Source organism: Triticum aestivum, chromosome 1D (genome assembly GCF_018294505.1).
Source record: "Triticum aestivum cultivar Chinese Spring chromosome 1D, IWGSC CS RefSeq v2.1, whole genome shotgun sequence".
Lineage (NCBI taxonomy): Eukaryota > Viridiplantae > Streptophyta > Magnoliopsida > Poales > Poaceae > Triticum > Triticum aestivum.
The window spans coordinates 306,917,197-306,929,778 of record NC_057796.1 but is presented as its reverse complement, the minus strand read 5'-3'; the positions used below and the strand labels follow the sequence as shown (position 1 = coordinate 306,929,778).

Here is a 12,582-nt window from a genome sequence, read left to right as displayed (position 1 = left end):
GTATGTTGTTATGCGGTTTGACCGATAAAGATCTTCGTAGTATATGTAGGAACCAATATGAGCATATAGGTTCCGCTATTGGTTATTGACCGAAGATGTGTCTCGGTCATGTCTACATAGTTCTCGAACCAGTAGGGTCCGCACGCTTAACGTTCGATGACAATTTGTATTATGAGTTGTGTGTTTTGGTGACCGAAGTTTGTTCGGAGTCCCGGATGAGATCACGGACATGACGAGGAGTCTCGAAATGGCCGAGAGGTAAAGATTGATATATTGGAAGGTTATATACGGACACCGGAATGGTTCCAAAGAGGTTCTGGGATTTTTTGGAGTATAGGGAGGTTACCGGAACCCCCCGGGAAAGTTAATGGGCCTAATTGGCCATGGGGGGAGAAGAGGGGACAGTCGCAAGGGGGAGGCGTGCGCTCCCCCCAAGGGGAGTCCGAATAGGAAGGGGAGGGGGCGCGGCCCCCTTTCCTTCTTTCTCTCCTCTCCTTCCCCCTTTCCCCCTCCGTTGGAAGGAAGGGGGGGGGGGGCGAATAGGACTTGGAGTCCTAGTCAGTTTCCCCCCTATGGCGCGCCCCTTGGCCGGCCTCCCCCTCTCCTCCTTTATATACATGAGCGGGGGGGGGGGGCACCCCAAAGACACATCAATTGTTGTCTTAGCCGTGTGCGGTGCCCCCCTCCACAGTTTACTCCTCCGGCCATAGCGTCATAGTGCTTAGGCGAAGCCCTACGCGGATCACATCACCATCACCGTCACCACGCCGTCGTGCTGACGGAACTCTCCCTCGACCCTCTGCTGGATCAAGAGTTCGAGGGACGTCATCGAGTTGAACGTGTGCTGAACTCGGAGGTGCCGTACGTTCGGTACTTGGATCAGCTGGATCGTGAAAGACGTTCGACTACATCAACCGCGTTAACCTAACGCTTCCGCTTTCGGTCTATGAGGGTATGCAGACACACTCTCCCCCTCTCGTTACTATGCATCTCCTAGATAGATCTTGCGTAAGCGTAGGAATATGTTTGAAATTGCATGCTACGTTCCCCAACAGTGGCCACACATGACCTCTGGATTTGGCACTCCTTCTTTGGTATGCCAGGAACTCACAATGGCATCAACGTACTGCAGCGCTCCCCTGTCTTTGCCAAGCTTGTTGAAGGTCATTCTCCTCCGGTGAACTTCGAGGTCAATGGACATCACTACAACAAGGGATAATACCTAGCAGATGGCATCTATCCGAGATGGTCCACATTTGTGAAGACTATCTCGAGCCCTGTGCCAGGAGGCAAGAACTCTCACTTTGCCAAGTGTCAAGAGGCTTGCAGGAAGGATGTCGAGCGGACATTTGGTGTGCTCTAATCTCGATTTGCTGTTGTCCGGTACCCCGCTCAGACTTGCTGTGTCATCTTGCACAACATGATCATTGAGAGCGAGCAGGAAGAGCCAGTGTTTGACACTGAACCATATTACAGGCAGAGATCAAATGTGGAAGATCATGACTTGCTGTGTCATCTTGCACAACATGATCATTGAGAGCGAGTAGGAAGAGCCAGTGTTTGACACTCAACCATATTACAGGCAGAGTCCTCTTGCCCAAGTTGATCACCAGCTACCGGCAACCTGGACTGCCTTCCTCAATATGCGTCAGGAGATCCGAGACCCACAGGTGCATCAACAACTGCAGCAGGATCTGATGAAGCACCTATGGAGGCTCAAGGGCAACGCTTAGCTTGACGTGTGATGAAATATGAGTTTTTATTTGGTGAACTATATAATTTGTATTGAAGTATTTGTTGAACTATTTGATTTATATTTGATTTTTTTGTGATGAACTATGTGATAAAAAATAGCTTCTGTTGAATTTGCAACGAAGCACGACGAATATGGCCGAAATTGGTCAATTTGCACCGACAAAAGACCAATTTGCGTCAAAAGTGGGCTGAAAAGTGGGTCAATTTGCGCCAAAGTGGGTCGAAATCGGCGCCTAAAGACGACCTGGGGCGGCGGCTGGGAACCAAATCACCCCCACACCGATTTTATCGCTGGTTCGGCCCTAGGCGGCGATATTTCAAGCCCTTGGGGCGATTGGCTGGAGATGCTCTAAGGAACGTTGAAAATGGTTCACCGGCCACCCTGACGATGATGTAATCAGTGCCGTGACCCCCGATTCTGCCGTCTTAATGGAATAAAGCTTACGCGCATCTACCTCAGCACAGCAACCACATTACTCGATCCAAGCCGTCGGTCGGTTGATCAACGGCAGGAGTCGAGACTTGGAGGCACCGTGCAGGGCAATGCACCGGGCCGGCGGAATATATCCCTCCCCTTGTAAAAAGGAATGGAAGCCGACAACAACCACCTTCAACGGCGGCGACTCCACCCCACGCGCAAAGGAGACCCGAGCCGAATCCGCCCACCAAATCCCACCCGCGTCTGCCGCCTCCGCCTGCCGCCGGCGAGATGATGATGCTCGTCAACTGCTCCGGCTGCCGCACGGCGCTGCAGCTGCCCCACGGCGCGCCCTGCATCCGCTGCTCCATCTGCGGCGCCGTCACCAACGTCGCCGCGCCACCCGCGCCTGGCCCCGTCGTGGACCCCGCCCGGGGCGCGCAGGCGCCGGCGCCGGCGTGGGGCCCGCCTCCCCCGGCCGCGCACGGCCGGAAGCGCGCCGTGATCTGCGGGATCTCGTACCGCTTCTCCCGGCACGAGCTCAAGGGCTGCATCAACGACGCCAAGTGCATGCGCCACCTCCTCACCACCCGCTTCAGGTTCCCCGACGACTCCATCATCATGCTCACCGGTAAAATCCTCGTCTAACGTGTTTCCTTTGCTGTTATCAACATGGTTCGACGTTAAATTGCCTACCCACAGATCCCCGTGTCTGTGCTTCGGCGTGTGAAGCGATTGTTTTCTATCTACTATTAGGGTTAGGATAGGATGGAGTAGGGGGATTGGGGGAATGCTTTGCGCTTTGGATTCATTATATCTGCCTATTAGCTATTTACTACCCCATGCGGCCTGTGGTGAATGTGTAGAGGAAATGGGGGGTGATTAGAAATGGTAATTTGCGTCATTGATATCGAAAGGGTACATCATAATATTATGGTACTGGCGTGTAATTGGGTTAAGATCAGTGATTATTTCATACAATTTTATCACAGTAAATAAATAGTTTGAGTTCAGCTGAAAATTGGGATTTTCAAAAGCACCTTAACAAGGTTGGTTACTTGGTTTGCTATTTCCAATTATCCGTCGCTTTGTAATGTCGAGTTATGCGAATTGAGGTAAAGGTTTATAGACTGGTTTGATCCATTAGCCGTCAATCATGAGCTTTGTTTTTACACCTTGTTAGTTACTTAATGGTTACAGGAATCTAATCTAGTGAAATGCAAATGCTCATGTGTCTATTACTTTTAACTATTTATATTGTCTATTATTCCAAATACCGTAATTAGTCAAAGAAAAGGAAATTCAATTCCACAGGCAGGAACTATCCTGCCAAACTGAATCTGCAAGTTTTAGATGGTCTTTGTGTTAAGCATCTGTTCTTTTGTGCTCTGTACATCCACTGGGATACTTGATGATGATATTTTCTTTCTACCACTGAACCTTGATAACCATTATATTCCTACTACTGAGCCGTTGATCAGAATGTAAAGGCTGTATGATGCTAGTTTTGCTCGTCGTTAAGCAAGCTGCTACTGTGGATCTAGATTGTCCACATAATGCATGTTTCACAATATAAGAATGTCACAACCATACTAGGTGCACAGACTTCAATCCTAATTATAAAGAATACTCTCTTACTATGATATGTTGTTACATTTGATTTAGATTAGGTAATCTAGTAACTGCAAGTTTTTGATTGATTGTAAACTCTCTGGTACATGTTTTTAGTTTTCTGATGATATCTACTGCATTTTTAACTCCTCCAACCCGCAATAATCAAATGCATATGTTACTTTGTTGTTTTGCAGAAGAACAAACCGACCCTTACAAAATCCCAACAAAGCATAACATAAGGATGGCCATGTATTGGCTTTTACAAGGTTGTCAACCTGGAGACTCATTGGTGTTTCATTATTCTGGCCATGGGGCACAACAAAGAAGCTACAGTGGAGATGAAGTTGATGGGATGGATGAAACCCTCTGCCCATTGGATTTTGAGACACAGGGAATGATTGTGGATGATGAGATAAATGCTGCGCTTGTTAGACCACTTCCCCATGGAGCTAAACTTCATGCACTCATAGATGCTTGCCACAGTGGGACTGCACTTGATTTGCCGTTTCTCTGTAGAATGAGCAGGTTCCTATCTTGTCATGATAAATTACTTGTTTTTTAACCTAAAATTGAATCTTTATTATCTTGAAATACATTTTACCTTACTATCCTTGCAAGAAACATGAACTCGTGTTGGTATAATTATATTAAGTTCATGATGATATATTTTGGCACTTGATTAAATTTCAACACAAGCGAGCTAAAATCTTCTTTGCAAACTTTTTCAGTAGTTGATCTGTTCTTACATCCCTTAAGTATCAAGTCAAGTTGTTATGTGATTGTTAGTTGTTGTTCAGTGTCATATTTTTGTAGTCCCATTCCCATGACGTTTTTTCATATCAATTCAGGATCGCAGCATTTTCAAGTTGTATGCTTCTTCTTGTAGGTTCTGTTTGGGTTCTGTCAATGCAGTGACTAGTATAAATCTACAGAGCATCGAATTCTTTCTATATAACTGATGTAGTGTATCTTCAGCTAAAGTTTCTTACCCATTTTGGTACAGGACTGGGCAATACGTATGGGAAGATCACAGACCGCGATCTGGTGTCTGGAAAGGAACTAGTGGCGGGGAAGCTATTTCATTTAGCGGCTGTGATGATAATCAGACATCAGCGGATACTTCAGTAAGCTCTGGCCTACTTATTCTCTCTACTGTTTTTGTGATTATAATAAGAATTTCTTTGGCAAACCATGCTTTCATGCAGTTTATTACTTTATTTTACTATTTTCTTAGTAAGGTTTGTTTTACTCTGCTTTAATATGTGATTCACTTGGAATTTCCCTATCAGGCCTTGTCAAAGATCACTTCAACTGGTGCAATGACATTTTGCTTCATCCAAGCTATTGAACAAAGCCAGGCCACCACATATGGGAGTATCCTGAATTCCATGCGTTCAACAATACGGAATACGGGAAGTGGTGCCTCAATGGCTGGAGGTGGTGCGGTTACATCACTCATTTCAATGCTTCTTACAGGGGGGAGTGCTAGTACTGGTGGATTGAGACAGGTAACTTCTTGGGGTTGGCATATGCATCTCAGAATACCTTTATATATCAGTATATGTTGTTTGTTTTGGCTTATTTATGGGTGGAATTACTTGGGAGCATATTTTTCAGTTATGTAGAATCATCTTTTCAGTTTGGCAACAATACTGACTATTTCTGTCTATTCCTGCAGGAGCCACAGCTAACTGCGTGTAATACATTTGATGTGTATGCGAAACCATTTTCGCTATGATACATTTGTGGTATTCTCCACTGCGTTCTGTGATTCTATCACGAGGCCGGGTTTAAACTATCATGTACAGTTAACAGGTGCAATGGCTCCTCTATATATAGAGCTAACTTTGTATCATTTGATGCTCATATTCGAATTAAAGTGTTTGCCCCCTTTGAATTGTTCCCTGTGTGACGGATTCGCCATTTATTCTGTCACTCGGACCACATAATAAGATATGGTGCACGGGCTGAAAAGATTTCAGGTTAATTTACAGTTTCATTCTTATTCTTTCATTTTTTTCTTTCTGTGTAAACTTGGAATTATTTCAATTTTTTTTCTTTTTGTAAAGTTAATATTTATTTGATTTTGTACACGTCGGCCAGATCAATAGTTCTGAAACCTAGCAAATTTGGCTGACCGTCAGCCCGATTATGTAATACCACTGCTGGGAGTACGTTCCCCAATCTTAGAATTTGAAACCCCGATGCTCCCTGTCTGTTTGAACACCCAGCCAAAATGTTCGGGCAAGCCTGATCAAGCTAGTTCTTTACACTTAGGTGATCTGGACAGCTAGACGAAAAGTCATTCATGAAGCAGTCCTCCAAAGTCCACATGCAACCCATTCTTTCGTCGAAAGTTTCATATCTGAGCTTGGGGGCTCCATCTAGGAACCCGGTGGTATGTGCAGCTAGTGATAACGGCTGTGTTTGTTTGGGCTTCAGTTTCAACAGATTCAGCTGTGGGCTTGCTGTGCTGGCAAAACAGCTGTGCTAAGGAAACAGCTGTAGTGAAGGTTAGCTGTTTGGCAACGCAGCTATGAAAACGACTATGAGCTGGTGAAAAGCCTGAAATGCCCTTAAAGCATTGAGATCAGTGTAACTTGTTGATTCAGTGTTAATAGATTTTTTAATGGTATTTTGACTGACAGGGAATGATTTGTTCTATAGTAATGCATAAAATATTTCATAATAATAATTTTCTCACTTTCTTGCTCATATATACATAGAATAATAGTGAGCAAAAGAATTATGATGTCACATTGCTAGTCCATGCAAGTCACAATTGCCCATACAGTACAAAAGATAGTCCATATAACTAATAATCCGTACAAAAGAGAGCTAAAGGATTAGACCGTCCATATAACTAATAATCCATACATATAATTAGAGGTCCGTACAAATACTAATCTATGTAGCTCTTGCGGCGGCGGAGAGTGGAGGCACCTGAGGCTCTTGCGGTGGCGGCGGCGGAACCCTAGGTTCCTCTTATAGCTGGCCAAACAGGCCGTGCTAACTGGGCCGGCCCGGTAGCACGCAGGAACGGCACGGCCCAGGCACGACACGGCCCGAGCTAAACGGGCTAGGCCCGGCACGCGGCACGCCATGGGCCATGCCTGGGCCTGGAGGCTGGGCACGCGGGCCGGCACGGCACGGCCCGTTTAATTTTTTTCAGAATTTTTTTATATATGTGACCTTAATTACAGCCCAATAGGCCTAAAATACAGCCCAACAGGCTAAAAATTAAATGGGCCAGCGTGCTAAACGTGCTACGGGCCGGCCCGTTTAATAATCAGGCCGTGCCTGGGCCAGAGAGCCACGCCCGTGGGCCGGGCCGGCACGGCCCGGCTATTAAACGTGCCACGGCGGGCCGTGCCGGGCCAGGCACGATTAGCACGGGCTGGGCCGGGCCGTGCCGTGCCGGGCCGGCCCGTTTGGCCAGGTCTGGTTCCTCTCCCTCTCGCTGCCCTCTGTGTGCGTGTGTTAGCGATGAAGGAGACGAGATGGGGATCGACTGAAACAAGGCATCGGGGGCATTCCTTTCGTAATTGGGCTGAATTAACAAGGGCATCGGTGGGAATTTCACTGAGGCAAAACAGTTTTCGGGTCAAAGCACGGCTCGGCTCGCTTCAACCGGTACCACGTAAAAACTACTGAAACTGTTTTGGACTGTGAGCCCAAAGCAGCTCCGTTTTAGATGTTTGTTATTGCTTCAGCTTATTTCTACCGGAAACTGGTCTCTAAAACCCAAACAAACACAGCCAACAAGAGCCCGTCAGAAGCGGCTGTGGATTCTCTACCTTGCCATGGCCAAGGCAGAGAGCTACAGTACCTCTGCCTTTCCTCTTCTTTCGTCTGTTGGATCGAGAACGGACCGCCCAGATCTGATGCAACAGTACAATCGCTACAGTACCCGAAACAGTGATATAAACAAGAACATTAAACAGTGTGTTCGCTACAGTGCATTCGCTACAGCTTTGCCCCGATCTGGACCGCCCATTTTTGATCCAATGTCTCTCGGACAAAGGTAGAGCACTGTAGCTGCCTGCCTTGCCCATGGCAAGGTAGAGAATCTGCGCCCGTCAGAAGCATGCCTGGAAGGCACCTAGTATAGGAGTGGCCAAGATCCACGTTGATGGAGGCCTGTTGATGAATGGAAGAAGGGGTGCTTCTTCTGCGGTTTGCCGGGACCATACCGAGACTTTCTTGGCTCGTGGCCATGCTTTTTTTCTTCTCATATTGTTGATCCAGCGACACTTGATGCTCTCGCCTGTCGGGAAGCCCTAGCTCTAGCACTTGATCTTTGTGTGGAGAAAGTGGTTTGGTTTTGTTGCTTGTGACCGCAAACCAGTTGTTTCTCAGATCAAAAGTGGCACCAGTGGAAGATATGCGATGATCATTAGAGAAGTCGTCGCCCGGGCAAGAGATTTTGACATGTGTGAATTTGTATTTGAAGGCCGTGCCATGAACCATGAAGCACACGATCTATAAATTTTCTAGTTCTTTAGACCAGGGCCGCCACATGTTGCTGGGAGCTCCCCACGACCCTTTTATCATCCCTGTAAACCTTACATTTGACCAATATATTTCAGTTTACCCTTAAAAAAAATCAAAACGTCCGGGTTGTCATGCAGCCCATATGTGGGGTAGTCCGGACACAGCTGCCATGGACATTTCATAGTCCGGACACGGCTGCCATGGACATTTCGTATTTCACGCACTCTGCATCAAATTGGCATAGAAACGCACTGGAGATACAATTGAGCTGGCCCATTTTAGGAGGAGCACACGTACTGCACCATCCGGTTTTGGAAACCTTCCTGAAGGATCCTGGAGGTTTTGGGGACCTCTTGATAGGCTCCTGAACTGGTTTTATTTTCTATGTTATTGTTTTTCATGGTTTTGGTTTTTTTTTGTTTCTTTGTTTTTCCTTTTCTTCTATTTTTTATTAAAAAAATCACATATTTCAAAAAGTTTTCTAATTAAAAAAATGTTTTTATGAAAAATGTTCTTAGATTTCAAAAAATATTCAAATTTTGCTCTGATTTAAAAAAATGTTTGAACTTATTATTTTTAAAAATTTCTAATGTTCTACACAATTTTAGAGAATGTATATTTTTTTAAAAAGTTCACATTTCTCGATAAAATTCAGAATTTCGAATTTTTTTCACATTTTTTTTTAATTTTTTCTCAATATTTATAAAATTATTCATGTTTTTTAAATGTTCAAAAGTTTGAAAAAATGCCAGTGTTCCAAAAAACAATCATGTTTTTCATAAGGTGTCCGAGTTCAAAAACCACTACTGTGGTAAACTGTGCTATAGTAACCCCATAAAAGTAACCTACCTACAACATTGCTATAGTAAACCATCCCATGGTAACGGGGCACTATGGTACCCGCGCTACGGTGTCGCGCTCCAATGGGTCGGCCCCTCAACCGAGTTGTCTTGTGTGGCACGTCACTATTGCATGCAATGAGCCTCCAACAGGAGCACCCCACCACCACGTCGGATTAGCCCAGGCCAGCCGAGTCCAATTCCACATATACCCCACTCAGTCACTACCCCTGACCAAACCTTAGACCATTGTTGATCGTTCTGCTCATACTCTAATAAATTCTGCTCAGGTCCTTGCCCCTTCCCCTCCCCGCGCCACCATGGCCAACTCCGCTAGTGGATCTGACAATGAGTCCGACAAAGTTGACTGGGACGCACTCCTCAAGGAGGAATCGAGCTCCGCCCTGGATGACAAGGAGCACGTCCTCCACCGGTCACGGATGGACAAGGGCAGGAGCTCGGCATCCACGACCTCCCCAGTGGCCCGGAGGGGCAGTTGCAGCTCTGCACCGACCCCTTGTTGTTGGCTCCTTCCCCGGTTAGTAGCGGGGGCTACCAGTGGCGCCCGAAACCTTCAACCCCTACTCCTCTCGGATGGCAATGGGTGCTCATGCTCACATCGTCGAACGCGACCGTGGCTACCCCAGTCAGAGGCTCGGGTTGCTTGCCGCGCGAGGCAGAGGGTGGCGCAGGCGGGATCCAGCCGGTCCGGCCGTGGGTGGTGCAGATCAGCACATGAGCTGTTTATGTCCGCCAATTCGGAGGACGGTCTCTTATGTGACATTGATATGTCTCAAATGTTTCTATAATTTTTGAAGTATTCATACTATATTCAAATCATTTATATATGATTTTGGCACAATTTTATGTCATATTAATTTGGACTAACTTATTAATCTAGAACCAAAGGCCAGTTCTTGTTTTTTAGTGTTTTTGGTGGTTTAGTTGAAAAATTCATGAAGCGGGAAAAATAATATTGAAAATACCAGAAATTATTTTATCCCGAAAGAATCCCTCAACCAGAAGATGGATCCGGGGGGAGGGGGGTCAGTTGTACGCGCGACCTGATGGCCCGACCTAACTGTGCGGTGGGGCCGCACGAAGACTTTTTAAGTCAGTTGGTGCTCTACTTCTACCGCAAGAAATGTACAAAAATAATAAAAACCCCCCTAAAATTTCAGCCGGATGAGAGTTACTGATCTCTGGTTATTTAAGAAACAGTGATCTGCCCCAGAAAAGTACCGAAACCAGGAGACAGAAAAGAGAGATCCAATCTATGGGAGAGCTCCCTCTCCCCTGGAGGGCTGCTACTTCTTGAGCTTGCGTTGAGTTTTCCCTTGAAGAGGAAAGGGTGATGCAGCAAAGTAGAGATAAGTATTTCCCTCAGTTAAGAACCAACGTATCAATCCAGTAAGAGGCACAAGCAAGTCTCCAATATATGCACCTACACAAACTAACTAACACTTGCACACAACGCGAAAAAGGGGTTGTCAATCCCTTCACGGTCACGAACAAGAGTGAGATTTAAAAGAGATAGGTATAAAAGATAAGTAAAAGAGCAAACAAAAGTAAATATAAATAAATTGCAGCAAGGTATTTTTGGGTTTTTTGGTTTATAGATCTGAAAATATATGATGGAAAATAGACCCCGGGGTCATAGGTTTCACTAGAGGCTTCTCTCTTGAAGAAAATATACGGTGGGTAAACAAATTACTGTTGAGCAATTGATAGAAAACTGCAAAGTTATGACGATATCTAAGGCAATGATCATTAATATAGGCATCACATTCGTGACAAGTAGACCGACTCATGCCTGCATCTACTACTATTACTCCACACATCGACCGCTATCCAGCATGCATCTAGAGTATTAAGTTCATAACAACGAAGTACGCCTTAAGCAAGATGACATGATGTAGAGGGATAAACTCAAGCAATATGATAAAACCCCATCTTTTTATCCTCGATGGCAATAATACAATACGTGCCTCGCTACCCCTTCTGTCATTGGGTGAGGACATCACAAGATTGAACCTAAAACTAAGCACCTCTCCCATTGCAAGAAAAACCAATCTAGTTGGTCAAACCAAACCGATAGTTTGAAGAGAAATACAAAGATACCTTAATCATGCATAAAAGAGTTCAGAGAAGATTCAAATAATATTCATTGATAATCTGATCATAAATACACAATTCATCGGATCTTAACAAACGCCCCGCAAAAGAAGATTACATCGGATAGAACTCCAAGAACATCGAGTAGAACATTGTATTGAAGATCAAAGAGAGAGAAGAAGCCATCTAGCTACTGAAGGAAATATGCCCTAGAGGCAATAATAAAGTTATTATTTATTTCCTTATATCATGATAAATGTTTATTATTCATGCTAGAATTTTATTAACCGGAAACATAATACTTGTGTGAATACATAGACAAACAGAGTGTCACTAGTATGCCTCTACTTGACTAGCTCGTTGATAAAGATGGTTATGTTTCCTAGCCATAGACATGAGTTGTCATTTGATTAACGGGATCACATCATTAGGAGAATGATGTGATTGACTTGACCCATTCCGTTAGCTTAGCACTCGATCGTTTAGTATGTTGCTATTGCTTTCTTCATGACTTATACATGTTCCTATGACTATGAGATTATGCAACTCCCGTTTACCGGAGGAACACTTTGTGTGCTACCAAACGTCACAACGTAACTGGGTGATTATAAAGGTGCTCTACAGGTGTCTCCAAAGGTACTTGTTGGGTTGGCGTATTTCGAGATTAGGATTTGTCACTCCGATTGTCGGAGAGGTATCTCTGGGCCCTCTCGGTAATGCACATCACTTAAGCCTTGCAAGCATTGCAACTAATGAGTTAGTTGTGGGATGATGTATTACGGAACGAGTAAAGAGACTTGCCGGTAACGAGATTGAACTAGGTATTGAGATACCGACGATCGAATCTCGGGCAAGTAACATACCGATGACAAAGGGAACAACGTATGTTGTTATGCGGTCTGACCGATAAATATCTTCGTAGAATATGTGGGAGCTAATATGAGTATCCATGTTTCGCTATTGGTTATTGACCGGAGACGTGTCTCGGTCATGTATACATAGTTCTCGAACCCGTAGGGTCCGCACGCTTAACGTTTCGATGACAGTTATATTATGAGTTTATATGTTTTGATGTACCGAAGGTTGTTCAGAGTCCCGGATGTGATCACGGACATGACGAGGAGTCTCAAAATGGTCGAGACATGAAGATTGATATATTGGATGCCTATGTTTGGATATCGGAAGTGTTCCGGGTGAAATCGGGATTTTACCGGAGTACCGAGGGGTTACCGGAACCCCCCGGGGGCTTAATGGGCCATAGTGGGCCTTTGTGGAGAAGAGGAGAGGCGGCCAGGGTAGGGCCGCGCGCCCCTCCCCCCTAGTCCGAATAGGACAAGGAGAGGGGGG

The 12,582-nt window shown here is 45.3% G+C and overlaps 1 protein-coding gene across 1 annotated transcript; it reads left to right on the top strand.

Moving 5' to 3' along the window:
- The first annotated feature begins 2,332 nt into the window (after positions 1-2,332).
- LOC123181648 (metacaspase-1) lies at positions 2,333-5,780 on the top strand. Its single transcript, XM_044593967.1, has 5 exons — positions 2,333-2,804; positions 3,982-4,312; positions 4,791-4,911; positions 5,077-5,295; positions 5,466-5,780. Exons 1-5 carry the CDS (start codon positions 2,465-2,467, stop codon positions 5,523-5,525), a joined length of 1,071 nt encoding a protein of 356 aa, XP_044449902.1. The 5' UTR covers positions 2,333-2,464; the 3' UTR covers positions 5,526-5,780.
- Positions 5,781-12,582: the final 6,802 nt, after the last annotated feature.

Bases quoted from the DNA above. Each gene is read 5' to 3' on its own strand.
- LOC123181648 (XM_044593967.1), top strand. From the start codon at position 2,465: ATGATGATGCTCGTCAACTGCTCCGGCTGCCGCACGGCGCTGCAGCTG. The intron at 2,805-3,981 runs GTAAAATCCTCG...GTTGTTTTGCAG, and splicing joins CTCCATCATCATGCTCACCG to AAGAACAAACCGACCCTTAC. The intron at 5,296-5,465 runs GTAACTTCTTGG...CTATTCCTGCAG, and splicing joins GTACTGGTGGATTGAGACAG to GAGCCACAGCTAACTGCGTG.